Genomic DNA, 19074 nt, shown 5'->3' with positions numbered 1-19074 from the left:
CTGCCTGGGGGAAGAGCTCTGGGCTGGGGGAGCCCCTCTAAAAAAACCACAAGAGTTTCCCTTCATTCGGCGGATGACGGTGATGACGATGGTAAAGATGGTGGAGCTGGATTTGTGACAGTCTGCGGCGAATTCACCCGCGAGAGAAAAGTTTCCTTTTCATTTTATTGTTTTTATTTTTGGGTGAAACGTGTAAAACACATCGAGGCTACGGGGTTGAATTCCGGAGCAGCAGCAGCCCTCTCCCTTGGTGTGTGTGTGCGCGCGCGCCCGCGTGTGTGTGACATCTGCCTCCGCGGCCGTCGCTGTCCATGGTGCTGAAGCCGCGCTCCAGGGATGATGGTGGAGACGCTGAGTATCGCGGTGATCGGTGCTCCCGGGGTGGGCAAAACTTCTATCATCCGCCAGTTCATCTATAACGACTTCTCCGAGGCGTACACGCCGACCCGGAGCAGATACGTGCACAGACCCGCCGTCATCCTGAACGGGAACATGTACGAGCTGAAGGTTTTGGACGTCCCGCCAATCTCCTCTTTTCCCGCCAGCGCCAGTCAGGTAAGGTGTCGAACTGTGAGCAAACACATCAGACAAGTTTAGCTGCACAAACACCAGGCTTGGGATTCTGCATCTCACTTCAAGACAACACAACAGTTTTATTTCTTCTTCTTTCACTATCAGATGTCTTTGTTGCCATGGCGACTGACTTAAAGCTGTGGAGCTTTTGTGTGAAAGTTGGTTCAGCACTCGCACATTTATTTGCTTGCAGTCCGCTGCAATTATTGCTCCTGCAGACTCTGTGCTGTTTAATCACTCGTTTGTCAAAAGGCTCAGCTCATTCAGGAGAGGAGCGCTGCCACGTTTGGGTTTAGTAACTTTTATACATCTGGAAAATAGTCGAAATCAAACAAAACGGAGGCTGAAAGAGTTTACCTTTTCCAGATGCAATTCTGAAATGTGGGTATGCGCTCGGTGTAAACAAAGCTCTTTCATCTGCATCAGAAAGTCTGAGTGTGACAGCAACACATCTAAACTGTCGAACTCCTCAGGTTTTCCCACAAATGTCCCCATTAGTGGCCTGTTTTCAGTCATTCCAGCTGTTTAAACAGACACATCTGGTCAGCAGCGTTCTCAGATTTTGCTCACACATTTTGAATTTAAGGGCACGTTAACTATCAAGATGAGATAACTAGTGTGCAAGCTTTTGTTTCTTACTGTCTGGAATTTTTCTGCCAGCTCTTCATAACTTTGCAACATTTTATTTAGAATCCCCATAGAAGTGCATTAAAATCTCCTCCTGTTCTCTTTGAAATCTGCTTCAACGTGCTCAATTTGTCTTCTTAGTCTTTAGCTTTCATCTACTACTCTGCTACGTAAAATTTTTAACCAGCTTTAGCTTCTTTTAGCATTTAGCTAGTGTTTTCTCCTTTTAGCTTCATCAACGCATCCATCCATCCATTATCTTTTACCTGCTTCTTCCTTTTCAAGTCACGGGGGTCCTTTCTGCACTTCCAACATTCAATCTACATTTTTGTAGAAAATGCAGTTTCTCCAACTTGACTCTAAACTCTCTCAGCTCCCGCATGAGAGAATGAAACATCTGAATCAGTTAGGTGTCCTCAGCAGACGTCGAGCCATTAAACCATGTACCAAACGAACTGAATACTTCTGCACCTGCTGAGGTGCCACTGAATCTGTTTAACTCTTCAGAAATAGACCAGTCTGGCCTTTATTTCATGGTCACAGGTCATCTGCTGCACCTTATTAGTCGAGGAGACAACTGAAGAGTTGTGGTGGAAAGACATTTAGATTAGTGTTTTTCCTCAGTAAAAACAGGAGATTTAGTGGAAAACGGAGGTTGTTTTTATTCCTTCATGTTCCTCTTTTCTCAGATGCTGTAACTCTTCTTCCTCGCTGCACTTGATCTCTGTCAATGTAAATACAGAACTACTATTCTGTGCGACAAAATCCTTTCAAAGTGTCGTATGAGGTTTCGCCAGCTTGACTTAGTTGATAAATCCCAAATCCTGCCTTTGTGTTGCCGTTCCTCCACTGTGGAAGCACAAAGAGGGAATGTTGAGGAATTTTAAAAGCTTGTAACTTGGGAAGAAGCCCGCCTAATTTGTGAAACCCAGACTCAGACATGTTTTTTATTCAAACCTCCTTTAGAGTGGATTTTTCCTCATTATTTACAGAACTTTTTAAACATCAGGTGATCTCATAATAAAATCAAGGTATGAATAAGACTAACGCTGACATGCAAAATGTGAACTTAATTCCTCTTTATATCTTTATAGAGATATGCATTCCTTGAAGTAATACTTATCGCCCGACAGCTTTAATGCAAAAGTTTTAGGGTGAGGAGAAATGACAGTTTTTATTGTTTTAGTCAAAGCTTGAAAATGTAACACACGATCTCATGTGATGTTGCAAAGCGTCACACTCAGAGTGTGTCTTGTGAATGACACTCAGCTACAACCACAACAAATTTTATGCACAATATCTGAAAATTCACTGAATTATATTCATTTGAATGTTTTCTAAGCTCTTTTCGGTGGTGGGCTCTATAAGTGCCACGGTGCATCCTTGTTCAAATTGTCTGGTCCTTGGAAATAAAATAAAATAAAGAAAAACACGTGTTGACTTGCAGGGCATGTTTGACTCCCTCTGCAGCCTTGTTCAAGACGCTGTGATGCTTTCCTGATAAAAAACCTCCAGGGTCAACACTGCAACCTGTCAATTACAGCGGCTGAAAATCTCTCCTCTTCTTTCACCTTCACAGTCAAAGTGTAGATATTTTAACGAGTGGGGCGCAGCAAACGAGCAGCTCGAACGGGAAAGGGGCTCAGATCGTAACACAGAGAACATCTGACAGACAGGAGGAGCGTTCCTTTTCACAGATCTAACATTTTGTTGGGAGGTGACAAGTGTTCTGCATTGTTCACCACCCACAGAGACCCTCTGTGAAGTTTTTCAGCTAAATGGTCTATGCCCCCCTCCCTCCGCACACACATCTTCCACGTCCCTTCCATCAGGGAACAAACTGGTGGGTGTGAGCCGAAAGCAGGAAGAAGACAAGATGTGTCTCATGAGTTGTAGTGTGGGTGTGAGTGTGTGTGTCCCACAAGGTTGAGTCACGTTGACAAGCCTTTCAACGCAGCATTGTATCATATTCTGAAATTGTTTCATGGCGACTGGATCCCTTGGGCAGGGAGAAGGACGTTTAACCGATCTCCTTTACAGAATTTCTATCCAACCAACATGAGTCTTGGTTTGCAGAGGAACCGACCTGGGGGCGACTTCACGTTGCTGCTCCTCTGATCCTCTCATGTTCTGCTCGTTCTCTAACATACATGCAGTTCATGTCCTGGGCCTTTCTGACTCACTGCACCTCTCTGCACTGACCCTCCGTTGGCAGAAACACACAGCCGGAGCCAGGGGGGCAGTGAATATGCTGAGCTGCACAAAGAGCCGTGAAGCACATTTACTCTCTGAGTGCAGCGAATTGAATTAAAGCATCAGTTCCCATGTTTGAAAACGGCTGGGCATGAAGCACTAACAGAGGACTCAATGGCTGCGGCCGGTTAGGAACTTTGCAAAGACTTGAATGGATGCCGGTCGTAGTAAGAGCTCATGATGCGTTCTTTAAAATGTGTGATGAATAAGCTGGAGAATGGAGTGAATCAGCAACTCCTCCATACTGAGGCAGCTTCTCTAATCATCAAAGATTATATTTAAAAAGTGCCAACAATCCTATTGTGACCCCATTCCAACCGTTGTGACTCCCGCGTGTGGCAGATGCAGGCTCTGATGAGGTTTTAGTGGTGCTGAGACGGTTTAATGATTTGTTTGCTGTGCTAGTATAGCTTTTAGCTGACATGTGTCACAGTGTGGAGATAAGATGTGATGACAGATGGGTTTGAGGCTGTCAGAGCATTCAACAGGATTGCTCTTGTTCTTTCTTTCTTTGTGCCATAATGCATCTCCATCCTTCCACCCACTTGACATACTCCCTCTCTCCCTTTCTCTTTCCTCTCTTCTCTGGACATGTTCTCGGTTATCTCTGTAAAAACGCTGTGCGATAACAGTGTAGTGAACTCGGCCTCCGACCAAAACCTGCCTCTGAAGACCTTCATGGGACAGGAACTGTTATTTCATTGATTTGAATCCAGAAATACAAATTAGCTCATCCAGAGGCTGTCTAATTGTATCCTGAAGTAATCAATTGAAAGAACACTCTTATTTTTATATTATCATTATTATTTTACAATATCTTGATAATCAAAAGTGTGTTTAGTTCATATCATTTCTAATGTTGAAGTGAACCACTCATTTTAAATCAACTGTGAAACAGTGTTAATGATTTTTTAAACCTCATTTAAATTAGAAATCAAGTTAAATGTCTATTTACAAAGTAATTATGCATTTTGATTTTCTGTCTAAATGAGAAGTCAGTGATGTCGGTCAAAAGTCAGAGACAGTCAGAAAAGAAGTTATTAGAACGGGCTGTATTGTTTTTAAACCTAGCAGACGGTAAAAAGAGAAACACTGGCATCTGCGTTGTCTCACTTCGCCATAACATTTCTCTGTCTGTACTAAACGTTCCTAAACATTCCTGAACCCTCTGTTGACTTTTAATAACCCTCTGACATCACTAGAACCACCCACTGTTGGTTGTTTCAACCAATCAGGAAGTATTAAGTGACCGGAAGTGAGGACCTTTTTAAAAGTCGACACTTCCTGGAACTATAGAGTCTTCTCCGTATTCTCAAATTCTTCTGAGTTCTTCTGAAGTCTTGGAGTTCTTCTGAGTCTTCTTGACTCTTCAGTCTTTGATGGAGTCTTCTCAAGCCTTCTGGAGTCTTCCACTCCTGAGTGGGATCTCTGACGGAGTCACAGCGACTTGCTGTGAATCCACCCGGGTGTAACGCCTACAACTTCGAAGGGAGCTGAGCCTGTTTGTTGAACAGAGTAAATCAACACGACTTCTGACAATGGCCAGCCGCGCTAACCGGAGACGCTGGAAGGTAGCGTTGAAATGGACCCGATACCGGAGTTGATTCATCTCCTGCGAAGGTAACGAGTCGTCACACGCTAAGTGTACCGAAGGTTTGAGCTGGTGATTGAAAGAAACGTGCTAATTCTGGTCCAAACATACACCTCCCTTCATCCATCTCTTCTTTAAACCTCTAAACTCCTTCCTTTAAACTCTTCTGTTTTGCCAGTAATCTAGATGCCTTCAGAAATGTCTTGTTGTCTTATTAGTAAAGCGTGCCAAGTTTTATTAATCAGAACCAGATCAGCTAATCATATGTACAATGTTTTGATGTTAAATTTTGATTCTGTTAAATAAATGACCACATTTATTCTGATGTGTCAAAGGAAAATTAACGTCTCTTGTCACTGATTAAACAATACTCACAGTTACCTCGGTCACATGGCATTAATTTAACTCGAAAAAGAAAGAACCCGTTATATTTAAATAATTAATTAGTAGCGAAGGTACGGTAAGCTTTCTCCCACTTTCACTACATTTGGTGGGACTGTGTGTCTACAGCAAAGGCTGACCCCCATTTCACTACAACAGAATGGGGACGATGCCATTGTATGTAACACGTCGTCTCTTTTTGAGTCTCACAGATGCGGTCCGAAGATGTGTGCATCTGTTAAAATGCGCAAGAGATAAGATTTTGTCAAGAATCTGTCGTCTGAGGAGCTGCGTCTTATTTACGCGCACAAAGTTTTGCTCGTAACGCAGCAACAACATCAGTATGATTCCTTGTCACTGTGCAAACACTTTAACCTTTCAGTGTTGTGGCAGTTGGTCCGAATGCAACTGCTTGTCAGTGCATGTGAATCCCTGCCACATGCAACAACCTTCCACTGAAACAACGTCAACCTTCCACGCATCTCCAATCAAAAGAAAAAGAAAGCCGGAGGCCATGTTGTTCTGCTTTGACTAAGCTGATAAGATAAAGAAGCAGCTTGAACGGCTCAGAGTTGAGGTTCTGCTGCTCGAGCGTGGCACAATGTTTGGTTAAGGTGCAGACCAGGCTCTGGTTAGGCTTTGAAACAAATCTAATCTTCTAAAGCCACAGCGACAGATGTTAATAGTTTGTAAAACAAACAGCAAACCTTCATCCTTCACATGATGCCCTTGAAAACTGAAATGTTTACGTACACAGGAGATTTTTAACAGACATTAAAACTTTGCTAACTCAAATATATGCTTGGCAAACAGAAAGGATTTGATTTCAGTAACTGTAAAAGTCTGAAGGTGTTGAAAAGCACTCAGTCCTTTGCTCGTTTAACGTCACTAATGTGCATTTCTCGTGCGCGTGCTGTCAACATGGTGACCGTGTGTTGTTTCGAACATAATTTCCTGTGAGTTGCAGCACATTAGGTAGCGATGGGACTAACGGCTCTTTGGCTCAGAGCCACTGGATCCATCACTAGTTGAGCTTGTGCAGATGTGTTGATGTGAACAGTGAACTCTGTGCGCGGCTCTTCTCTCTTTGTCAACCAGTTCAGCTTTAATTTCCCTTGTTCTGTGGATTGTTTCACGTGGTTGTCTTGTTCCGTAGATGAACTTCCAGTTTTAATTTAGAGAACAACTGGAGTCGGTTTGAATTCTGCTTCCATCACACACCTGTTTTTTTATTAGTTGATTACTTTCATGTTTAACATTTATTCTTGTGCTCCTTCAATACATAGATAAGAATTGGATTTTTGTTTTAATTCACACCAAATCTGTTTTGCCTTGACCTGCCAATTTCTCCATGAGCTATGTGAACAGCAGTTCCGTTTGTTAGCTTTACCATTAAAACAACAACAACAATCTAACTGAACTTTGTGAAACTTGATGGGGATGTCACACATCGTTGTATAAATTATGAAATATTTGCTCCACATCTCATCACTTTAACTACAACCGTGACGTCTAATTAAAGTCAATAACTGCTCACAGAGCGCAAACATTGACACAATTACTATTGACTTTTTTTTTTCATTATTTCTATTTAGAAGCATTGTCCAAAAAAAAAAAAAAAAAACGTGATTATTATCACAAATTAGGTGCTTGGATTAGGATTTGAGTGCTGAAACTGATCCAGCATCACTCCCCTACAGAAGAAGACCTGTTTCTTTCACTATCTAAAGAAAGAATTTAAAAAGTACTGACCCTACAGACGATAAGTGGATTAGACGAGCTTTGTTCGGACAAAGTTCTTCATGCTCTTAGCTTTTTAGTCAGTGGAACTCAAACTGTCCATTATGTGCCAGTGCACATGAATCATTTCAAGTTTTCGCAGCCGTTTCTTCTTTCCCGGACAATTTAACTTTCTGTGATTCTTGAACACAAATATAAAAAAAGCCTTGCACCAAAGGACAACGGCTCCTACAGTGTTTAATCTGAATCTCCTGCTGCAGGTCAGCGTTGATTAATGGAAATTTCTCCATCAGGGCTCGTAATAGATTTTAAGTGTGAGCCAGGCAGCGTGGCCTTTGGAGGACACTTCTTTAATTGCTCATCACCTTTCCACCACCACGTTACTCTCAGTGTCCCTCCTGTGCTGAGGTATTATCCATCAAAACCACACATACCATTAGGAACCCCCCCCCCCCAAACACACACACACACACTCAGATAATGAGACACAACAGCTTTTTGTCCCAGTCGGCTGGAGACATGTTCAGTTTGGGTCTTCTTGAGGAGCGAAGGATGAGATGCTCTTTTTGATTGAAGGATGCAGACAGTGGCACCACACTTCACTTTCACACTCCCACACTCTCACATCCTGCAAGCACACACAAACACAACTTGCCCACACACACTCTCAAACACACACGTGCATACACATACCCAATTTATGCACTGATTTGATCCACATCTGCAGTAAACTGATGCTCTGCCTCATTTCTTTCCTTTGTTTAGTCTGTGCTTCTTTTTGTTTGGGTCTGCAGACAGAAGTAGTGCTGCGTGTTCAAGCTCCGCCTCCACATTTAAAAACAGGATTTGAGCAACTAAAAGATAAGAGATGAGAACATGAGCTGCTATTTTTAGGCTCGGAGATGTGAGGCAGCAGCTGACGGTGCTGTGCTGCATCTCATATCTTCAGCTGCTTCAACAATCGGAACAGGGATGAGCTGTGAAGATATGTGTTGTAAGGCGGGGGGGGGGGGTATCTTGTTGATCGCAGAGGTTCAAATTAAAGTTGACACTAATAAAAAGAGTCAAAAGGTTTGAAATGATTCAAACTAGATGCAGTCCTTTGTTTAAAAGTTGCTGAAAACTTGCAGTGAAAGGATCTTGGTTTTCACAGCTCAGTCTCTTGTTCGTCACATTTGACTGTAGTGATGTTACACATTTTGCCACAGTTGTTGATCAGCCTCATCATGCTCGGATGATGCGATTTCTTCCTGCTGACACAACCCCATAAATAACTCCTTATGAGCTAAATGCAGGCAAATTAATTCTCATTGAAGCGCCAGCACTATCAGCATCATCAGGTTGATCATTGCCTTTTCACCCTCTGCCTCCTCCTCGTGACATATTGTCAGTTTTTCTCAGCTGTATATTTGGGGCTGTGCAGAACGGTTATTTAAAAGGCCCATTTCTCCACCAACCTTTGCAGCAATGTGATTATGTTTGCCTTTTAGAATCCCAGTTTCAAGTTTCTGCAATAAATTAGCTAAACTAATATGAACGCCAAGCGGAAAATCAATTTATTGCATTCTTGTGCAACTCGTGCATGACATATCAGCTTGCATTTTGATTAAATGCATAATTTTTGAATAATGCGAAAATTAGCATTTTGATGTTTGAGTTTTCTGAGCCAACGCTGCAGAACAAGCAGTGCTTTAAAAGAAGCAATGAGCTGGTTCTACCCTGCTCCACCTTTCAGCCCTCAGGTTGATTGCATCATTAATTAGGATGAATGGGTATCGCTCATCTTCTTTCTTGGCAGTTTTAAACTAATGTTGCAAGATTTCGTGAGATGCGTTAGTGCTTAATATTTTTATTTTTAGCTTTATGTTATTATTTATTATTATTTTATTTTGATATTTCTGACTATTTGCGTTAATGATATGAACTTTATCTAAATGTCTGTACAACTACGCCGTAGCCATAAGGTTGATCAGCTGTGGCGCCCATTGAATCACAAAAGTTATGACTTGTAGATGATTGATGCTCATCTCAAGTGATGATTCTGAGAGTTTTATTAAATCTATCAGTGGTTCGTGAAATATTCTGGTAACATTACAGACAAATAATATACTGTAGGTGATGACCAGCTAATAGTGTTCTTAGTATAAAAAATACATACAGTAGCTCTGACATCACACAGGTTGACATATGCACTTAATTGAGTTTGTTGTACATAAAATAAAAGTTTTCACAGTTAATGTTACTGTAGTAGTGTTCATTTAAATCATTCATTAAAAAGTGTTTTTTTTAGATCTTATCTAAAATTAAGGTATCTTTTTAACATTGCTTATTTTACTGCATTATCAAGAGACACATTTGCATCACATTGTAGAATTCTTACGTGTGTTTAGAGCTGGAATAGCAGCACAAGCTCGCGTGCGCGCACACACACACACACACACACACACGCACTGGGCTAAAATAACAGAACTTGTGAAAAGTGTTGCTTGTTTTTGACAGATGGGCCTGGGTGTGATGATAAGTTGGGTTTGCTTTCTGTGGCGTCATCTCATTTCAAATGCATTCATCTGCTTCACTGAACAGCTATTAGAGACGTCAACCATGCTGACAAATTAAACTAATTAATACTAAAATAATGTGTTATAATGTTATTTTTAAATAAAACTTAAGACATAAGCTGGGACATTTTTATAAAACCAAGTTAATAAGTACAAAAGCTGGATCCAAATGTGAGATGAACCAAACAACGACGGATGTGAAATGTTTCTCAACACGCCTGCAGCTGATTTAAATCAGATATACAATAAGCTTTAAAGTGATGCTTTTAAACTAGAGGTAAAAAAGATAACAATATCTTACCTGCTGCAGATAGCGCGTTGAACACAGCTGAAGACAAAAGCAGAAGGTGAATGTCTGTATGTGTGTGTGTGTGTGTGTGTTCGTGTGTCTGTAATGTAATGTTAGCAAAATATCTAATGAATCAGTGAATAATAAATTTGAATTCAATCCTTTTCAAGATGGCAGCTGCAGCAAAGCAGTCTTGTGAAACATAAATAGCTGTTCTGTTATTTTTTAATGATAATGATGTGACATTTGGTTTGTCTGAGAGATTTTTACAACACAATGCTTCAAGTGAGATATTTCAACATTGCACGAGATTGAACATAATGTTGTTTTCAAAATTTGAACAAAACCACGCTCTGTTTTTCTTTTTCTTTCTTCAAATACAGAGATTTGAGTTGAAAACGCTGACATGAAAGGTGAGGAGTGATACGTATTCCTCCAAGAAATGCGAGATCCTTTAATTCTGACCGGATTGGTATGTTTGAATGCAGAATGGACCAAAGTGGATTGCTGTCATTTTAAATCTCTAATCTCAAAACTTTCGTGACAGTCTGTGATGTGCAGAGTGATGCAGACCTCAAAGGCAGAACTCCAAAGCCGAAGCATGCCACTACATCTTTAAAAAAGTTATTTTGATTAATAAAATGTGTTGCAGGGCAAGAAATTCAAAACACTGCGTCTTTGGCGTAAATTCACCAAACAGACCAGGACGCAAACAGGAAGTAAATTAACTGAAACTACTACAAAATAAAACTGGAAGCCAGGTTCATAACAACAGAATTAGTATAGAAGAAAAAAAGCAAGAAACTACAGAAATAGGGCAAAAGCTCATTAAGTTTTAAAAAACAAACTGTTTATGCATGTTATTTCATAAACATTTACATCATTGTCTGTTTCTCATGGCACAAGTAGAATTCTGTCTCCAAAAATGGCAGCAGCAGCTAGCTGTAGCGTTCAGTCTGGCTTATGTTTGACATGAATATCATAATGTTGTCATGCTTCTGGTGGAATAACCGTATAATGAATCTCTGACAGAAATTTAAAAGTTTATGGATGGATGGATAACTTTATTAATCCCCAGAGGGTTAATTTGTTTTGCCACAGCTGCAAAAAAATTATAATTAAAAAAAAATTACAAAATTAATGAGGCAGCAGGAAGGAACAAATTCCTGTATAAAATTTATTTTACAAGAATCACACATCGATTTTTGACAGTTGAATTGGTTTTAAACCAGCAGCAATCAGTATGCGGACTAGCTGCTAGCACATCAATCTGGATTAAACACTAGTTTTCTCAGCTGTGGTTGTTCCAAGAGCTATCTACAACAGGTGAGATATTGATTGCTCACATCCATTGGAACCAAACTTCAAAAAGGACTGAATTACATCATCAAAGGGAGTTATAAAAAGAAGCAGCTGTCATAATGTACAGTGTGAAGAGCTTTTTTAAAAAAAGCATGAAGGCATGTTCTAACGAAAAAATAAAATCCTAAATCTCTAAAGGGGCATGAATAATGCATTATTTAACTTTAAAGATGCTGGAAGGCTAACTTTGTTCCCTTTAGATGGAGCCAGGCCGGCAGTTTTTATCTGCGTCTGGGCTTTTTCTCAAGTCACGCTGTAAATGACAGATGGTTTCAGTGAAAATATTGTGAAAAGAAAGAACTTATTCTCAGCTATGAACGTGTGTAGTTCCCTAAAGGTTAAGACACTCATTCTGTGATAACTTCTTTAAACTAACTCTACTTAAAATGTGGTTAAAGAAATGTTTCTGTATTGCAGCAGTTGTATCATATTCAGTGGAAGTGAATTTCATTTAAATGAGCTAAACTGGGCGGTCTCAGACACCCAGGTCCCTCATTAGCAGTGTGCAGGAACACCAGAGGTTACGTTGACACCCTGTCGGCTCATCTCTTGATCCATCGCTGCCCTTTTCATCTTTGCAACATTCTCTCAGGCTCATTTCCCTCCCTCAGCAAAGCCTTTCCCTCCCATTTCCCTCTTTTATCAGATCAAATGTTTACAAATTCATCTTGTGTGCTGTTTGAGGCTGTAAGGGTGTTGGTGAGCTCAGAAGAATGGGTCACCATGTTTTTTTATTAGAACACATGTCCTCCAGTAAGACACTAATAATGCACCTACTTGTGCTGCGTGCATTAATTACATTTTGAAACTCATTAGCACCAAACAAAGTGCTGTTTATCACGCTGCAAATACTCTGAAGAATAAAGCCACGCAGCAACAGTAGTAAAACTGTTCACGTTTCTTTTGCTGACAGACGGTTTGTGCATCCTTTGTCATTGTTCTTGAACATCTGCAGCTAGGAGTTTAACAGTGTTGGGGGTTTTTTTGATGGGGAGGGAGATGGTGGTGGTGGGTGAGGGGGGATGGTGAGCACCAAATGACTTTATTTCAGAGTGTGAAGCTCCAACAGTCATTCCAGTTCTGAGAAATTATTCACTTTCTGCACTTCCAGCCGAGCCAGCAGGTCTTTGAAACATATCAGGAACACAGAGAGCACACGCTGTTCACTTAGCTGCCATCATGAGCTAAGCTAATTATTTTCATAGATTTATGCTCAGTATTTATGAAAAGGGATAGTCTGGCCATTTCTAAAGTGATGTTCAGTCAAAAAGTAGTTAGTACAAATCATCCGTGACCCCAGTCATGAAGTACAGAGAAAGAGACAGAGGTCTTTGTCCAGGCTAGGCCATCGATAGACAAACGAGGGTTGTTTTTATGTTTTCAGACTTTTAAAACAATTTTCTCAGCAATGACATATTGGTGTGAAAGAATAGCGCATTAGCTGATAAACCTCTACATGTTTGACTGACTCTGCTTGTTTAGTTTGTTGCTGTTTCCTCAAATGAAACAATGTCTGTGTTACCTTGTGAACGTCTGCATGTGCTGTGAGCAATCTGTGTTGCCAGATGGGAAATGTTGACATATCGTACCAGGAGATTAAAATGATTGTATTTGGAAGAAAATGATTGCACGCACCCTATTTGCGTTTCAAAGTGTCTCCGAATGATCTGTACACCATTATAAATGCATATGATGTGTTTTTATCTTTAAATAATCCAACAAAACAGCTGAAAATTACACCTGCAGAATAGGACGAGCCCCCACCTGCACCAAACAGACTCCAGTCAGACTGACTTTTGTTGTATTTGTTTTATTTTGCGTGTATTTATGTGCAATCCTGCTGGCTAACACTGTTTTTTTTTTATATCACTTTGTTTATTTTTGTTATAAAGTTTGAAAAATAAACAAATAAATAAATCAAATGAGTCAGACTGAACGGGCTGATGTTGAATAATCATGTGTCAGATTTCTGCCTCAAAAATATCTTCACATGTACTTTGTTGATGTACAAGGAACTAACATCAGCCACCCCCTTAAACCACCACTGAATCCATCCATCCATCCATCATCTTTTATCTTTTCGGGTTGCGGGGGTCACTGGTGCCCATGTCCAGCAGTCACTGTGCGAGAGACGGGGGACACCCTGAACAGGTCTCCAGTCCATTACAGGGACACATGGAGACAACCATTCACTCTCTCTCACACCTAGGGACATTTTAGAGTTACTAATCAGACTAACATGCATGTTTTTGGTCTGTGGAAGGAAACCGGAGTACCTTGAGAAAACCCACACATGCACGGAGAAAACATGCAAGCTCCATCCAGGCCCCCCCCCCCCCCCGGCTGGGATTCGATCCGGCGACCTTCTTGCTGAGGGGCGGCAGCTCTAATAACTGCGCCCCCATGCCGCCCCACCACCACTGCATGCCTCTGATAATAAAACACCTGCCATAGAAATTGCTTTTACAGTTTCGTTCAGAATCACAACTGACATTTTTACACACATGAAGTGTAACTAGCAACACCAACTGGTTAAACTGGTAATAAAACATGCACTGCAGAAAATATGTTCAGAACTACACATATATTTCCTTCTGTCAATTTTAATGTGACGGTTCAAACTCTCCTCCTTTTTCTGGGTTTGGTACCGGACAAAGAGTCAGTCGTGTTTTTTAGTGCAGTGATTTGTTAACGACATAAAAACATTACATTTACACGTCACTGTGGACCAGTGAGCATCAGCGTGGTGCATGTGTGAATCATTTCAGGCATGGATGTGAGAGAGGTGTGAATATCTCCTGTTCCGACTGCAGCTTGGAGGAACGTCAGTGCTTTGGGACGGGTGACAGGAGCCAACGTTGAAAAAAAACGTGTCTCCAAAAGGCTCAACACCAGAAAACATCTCTAGACTTGTCATTAATCTTTTTTTTAATAGCTACTAAAGGCGTCTAAAAATTTGCTAAAAATAGCAACAAGGATGCAAAATTGGCAATGCTGGACTGTTCCGCAGTCTGCCTCCTCTCTTATGTGCCAGTAGCACATTGTGTTATTTAATTTAGTCACATTGAAGCTGTCAAATTATCATGCAATATGGGATTTTTAGAATTATTGATTGTTCATCGTCATGTCATACATCTGGCAACGCTGACGCTGCTGAAAGTTATAAATCTGCTGGGAGTTGAGTAAATTTTCGATTAGTCATGCTAATGAGATGGACTGATAGATTCAGCAGCCTCAACATTAATGAAATGATCAGTGTTCCCAAATCTTCAGCTGGGAAAGAAGCCACTGGAAGTCCTATCAAGAAGGAAAAAGTCACTAAATGACAGCATCATGTGATTTGTATATTTGTTCAGAGAGCACATAATGTTGTAGGAGAGACAAAAACAAGTTTAAAAAAATAGCCTACTGCAGCAATTAACTTTGGTTTTGGTCCTGCTCAGATTAGTGGTTTAGTTTGTGAATCAGATCTGTTTCTCTAAACTGAAGTCACGTTAAAAGATCTGAACTACCCCTTTATCAACTGTTCACCTGTTCCGGTTTAAATTAATTGGTCCATAACTGGGAGATGCATTTATATGAGATGTCTAGCTGCTGCTCTGTTGGAGGGTTAACAAAACCAAGAAAAGCGAGAGAAGTGCCTGAAAAACTGCAGCACAAGTTAGTTTCAAGACAAACATCTGGAGAAAACTCAAAGAACCTTCTGCCTCATTTACATTCCTCAAAGCAACGTTGTGATAAAACAGAAGACATTTGAATCAGCCTGCACATTTTCTAAATGTTACTTTTTATTTTTTACACAGAAACAAGATGGGGGTAGCATCACTTTTTTTTATTTTAAAACAATATGCACACACATATATGCACAGCTGTATTACCTGCATACTTTAACTTAGACTAATAAACTCAACTCTAATAACCATAATATTTTAATATTAAATAAATTCAAAGTGCCTGAATGAAAAGAATAAAACTGAAAATATGACAATAAAGCAACTTGGGCAGTTATTAGACTGATTCCTATTTTCAAAGCACTTTATCAACCAGCTAATGAACACATTTTTTTTTTTCTGTAAAAGGAACTTTTACTCTAATATCTTTTGAAAACAGCACAGGAAAACTTTGCTTTTGCTTTTTTTCAACATGAACAAGCTAATAATCTCTTGCTCATTTGTGTTGATGTGTGTTTTTCTGTTTGTGTTCCTTTAGGAGTGGCTTGATTTGCGCTGCAGAGGCGTCCGCAACGCCAACGCCTACATCCTGGTGTACGACATCTGCTGTGTGGAGAGTTTTGAATACGTTAAAATGATCCGACAGCAGATAGTAGAGAACAGGTAAACCAGCGCTGAGACTAAACACAACCTCTGACGTGCTTCCTGCTCACTGGTGAACCTGCCATCCTTTAGCTTTTTGGAGATAATAAAACTTTTAGAGCCTTCAACTGCTGTGACAGTTGTGTGGTGGGGATTTCTTTTCATTTATCTTATTCCTGCTGAGAATCCTGACAGCTTGGTTAGGCCATTTGAGATACCACCACAGTGCAAGTGCTGTCTAAGATGTCACTGGTGATTTAAGGAATCTTTTGAGGATATTTCTGCTTTTATTGGACTGAAGCAAAAAAGAAGAACACACGAGTTGAGAACCACAGCGAGGAGCTAAAGGTATAAAAAAGACCAAAGAGAAATCTGCTCTATCATCCTCAGTCCGGGTGAACCTGAATATATTTACATATAGAGAGGTAGATTTGAGAGCTTCATTTGTTTGCTGTGTTGTACATGACCAAACGGCCTTTGCACAGTTCATCACTACTTTCCTGGAGCTCCACGTTTATGGTCCAAGACAGAAACCTCATTATTGACAGCAGAATGCAAGAATAATCTGAAACAGGAGTAATATGCAATCACTGGTTCAGACGGAGAATAAAAAGACACAAAACCAGCTGAGAGGGGACATGAAAACACAAGTAATGGAGTTTTCTGGTCTATTTTCATTAGTTCCCACCAGGAAGGGATAAAAATGTTGGTTGAAATGATCAAGCTTGTCAGAAATCTTTTGGAAACCAAAGTGAAGGCTTTTTTTTTTTTATTCCTGTCCTATTTTTAAAGTTTTCCAAGCTTTTGACAGTGTTCTGCACTAACTTCACTTCCACCAAGTTTTTATGCACACATGCATGCACAACTTCTCCCTCTATAAAAAAAATACTCAAGATTTCTCAAGCCTCTGTGAGGGCAGTATGTGAAAGTAAAGAAAAAAATGTGTTTTTTTTTTTACTTCAGCTCAGAGTTTGAAACTGTACTTTTCTCTCTCCCGCTCTCTCTGCATGCAAGCTGCTGGTCTGTCTGTGGAAATATGCAAATCCTTATCAGACAACGACACTAACCTTTATTTAACAAAAGAGGAACGGTTTAGTTGATAAAGCTGCAGCTTTGATAGTTTTAAATGTCTGCCTTGCCTCTGTCATCCGAGATTCATGATCCTGTTTAACACCTGTCGGTGAATTTGGCTTCACTTCAAGGATTATTTTAATATTCTGTACCCTTCAGTTATGTTACATGAAGACAAATGCTTCAAATTTCACTTACCCGCTGAGGTCACAGCAGAAATCAGATGTTATTGCACTTGATGTGAATGTCCTACAGACGTTTTTAGTGTGACTCACATTTGCAAAAACATGCCTTAAGCGCCAAAATTCACGACTCCTTCTTGCTTGCCATGCGTTTTTATGTCTAACATTGCCTCAAGCCAGCTTCTGCAGGAGGCCACTTGAGCCTGTGAGCTCTAATCCTTCAGTCTACCCCCACACACCTCTGAAGCACGCACAGCACACACAATGCCAAACACCACGATGATAGCAGGTCTCTAAAAATAAATTGTCCTCACATTTTCTCTGCAGGGAAGGCAGCAGCAGCGAGGTCCCCATCCTGGTGGTGGGCAACAAGAGAGATTTGCAGCGTCAGCGCTTCATGCCCCGCAGGGCGGTGTCAGTCCTGGTGAAGAAGACCTGGAAGTGCGGTTACGTGGAGTGCTCTGCCAAGTTCAACTGGCACGTAGTCCTGCTCTTCAAAGAGCTGCTGGGCATCGCTGTGGCACGGGGCATGCGCCAGAACCACACCTCCATCCGTCTGCAGGGGGCTTTACAGAGGAACCGCTGCACCGTCATGTGACCCCTGAGGACTCCCTCCACCCATCACTCTCTCGAGTCCTGGAGTGGAGCAGCACTGGAGAAATGTACTTTTATCATAACGGCTGGAAAAATACCCTGTGGCCTCCTGCTTAACTGAGCTGATTTTTCATAAAGAGGTGTATTGCGCTGTAAAAGACTAAACAACTAACATTCACTCGTGGTCATCCACCCACTTCTTGTTCAAATTCCCACTGTGTGGAAACAAGGAAGGAGAAGGGAAGGCAGGGGTAAACAAAACGATGAGCACAGCACAGTTATAGTTTGTCTCACATCAGCTTGACAGCTCAACCGTTCAGGCTGTGCTTCCCAGTATAACACAGCATATAACATTAAATATATCAGGTCTGCAACTGGGCCTGGAAACATGGAGGCTGTGCTTGTAGGATTTAAACCAGAAAGGCAGCAATACTAATTGAGTCTTCCTTTTAAATTTGTCTCATTCAGCAAGGTCAAAAACAGAAGCTAACGCTTGGATTTATTGAGGACATGAGGCCAGTGACCCACACGGTGAAAGGATAATGTTTAAAAACAACAACCACAAAGGTTATCTCCAAATGTACATAGATAAATATAATTAGGTTGTGTTTTATTTTAGATCCAAAAAGGTAGCTTGTATATTTTCCTCTTATAGTCCCTGTTACAAATTTGGTCCACAGTGAAAATTGTTTGTTCAGACCAAGGGTGTTTTAAGGTTGTCTTGCTGCAAAAAGTACTGCAGTCCCTTATTATGATGTACTGTGGGGCTTTAATCTGCTCCCTCTCCTCACTCAGTCTCTGTTTCGGATGAGTGCATTAAATCTGGGGATCTGGGGGAAACGCAGGAAGCCTAAAACAGGAACCTGGTTGTTTGTATCCTTTATTTACTTGTTTTGTGTGGCAGCTTTATGGGGAGCAAAACCTTACACAATTAAAGTGTAGTTTCAGAGTTTATATATTAGAAAAAGGTTCTGGTTAGAGAAGGATTTAGTGACGGTTTCCACAGAGGCAGGTGTGTGTGAGAGAGGAGGTGAAGGAGATAGTGACAGGCAGGTTTGATAGCTGACATTCAGACAAGCTAATGGCAAGATGTTGAAGCTTTGGATTAAAATGGAGCAATAAAATCCCACAGCGATGTCCCAACTGATTGTCTACCACTATGCTATATTAAAAAATGCCTCACGCAGTCGCTGGAATCCACCTGCACACAAACATCCTGCAAAAATAAGTCACCAGAGCTCCATATTTCCCACAAAATGCCCCTTCACAGATGCAGTGATAACGCTTTAATATCCCTATCTGAATACTAAAATATAATGTTGTGATTTATTTTTTCCTTTAAATAGGCCAAAGTAGGTTACTTTGTGAATATGTCTAACCTCTTGTACATAAGAACGGTTTAAAGTGGTTAGCTTGCATGCTTTTGTTGGTAGAGCCAACAGGTCAGGGTTTAATTGCACTGATGTGAAAATGTGACTGTGTTTAATTTTTGTATTTCATGGATTGTGAGCAGCTGAGTGTGGATGAATGCGATCATTTA

General features: G+C 40.8%; 1 protein-coding gene across 1 annotated transcript; it reads left to right on the top strand.

Moving 5' to 3' along the window:
• Nucleotides 1–336: 336 nt before the first annotated feature.
• rasl10a (RAS-like, family 10, member A) lies at nt 337–17538 on the top strand. Its single transcript, XM_037680405.1, has 3 exons — nt 337–555; nt 15584–15708; nt 17268–17538. The coding sequence occupies exons 1-3, from the start codon at nt 337–339 to the stop codon at nt 17536–17538; spliced, it is 615 nt and encodes a 204-aa protein (XP_037536333.1).
• The last annotated feature ends 1536 nt before the right edge of the window (nt 17539–19074 follow it).

This window comes from Nematolebias whitei, chromosome 8 (assembly GCF_014905685.2).
Source record: "Nematolebias whitei isolate Nwh7 chromosome 8, NemWhi1, whole genome shotgun sequence".
NCBI classification, from domain to species: Eukaryota; Metazoa; Chordata; class Actinopteri; order Cyprinodontiformes; family Rivulidae; genus Nematolebias; species Nematolebias whitei.
The sequence above is the reverse complement of the archived record's forward strand: the minus strand, read 5'-3'. Positions and strand labels throughout refer to the sequence as shown.

Coding starts and splice junctions, on each gene's coding strand:
- rasl10a (XM_037680405.1), top strand. CDS start 337: ATGATGGTGGAGACGCTGAGTATCGCGGTGATCGGTGCTCCCGGGGTG. Junction 556..15,583: donor TTCCCGCCAGCGCCAGTCAG/GTAAGGTGTCGA, acceptor GTGTTCCTTTAG/GAGTGGCTTGATTTGCGCTG. Junction 15,709..17,267: donor CAGCAGATAGTAGAGAACAG/GTAAACCAGCGC, acceptor TTTTCTCTGCAG/GGAAGGCAGCAGCAGCGAGG.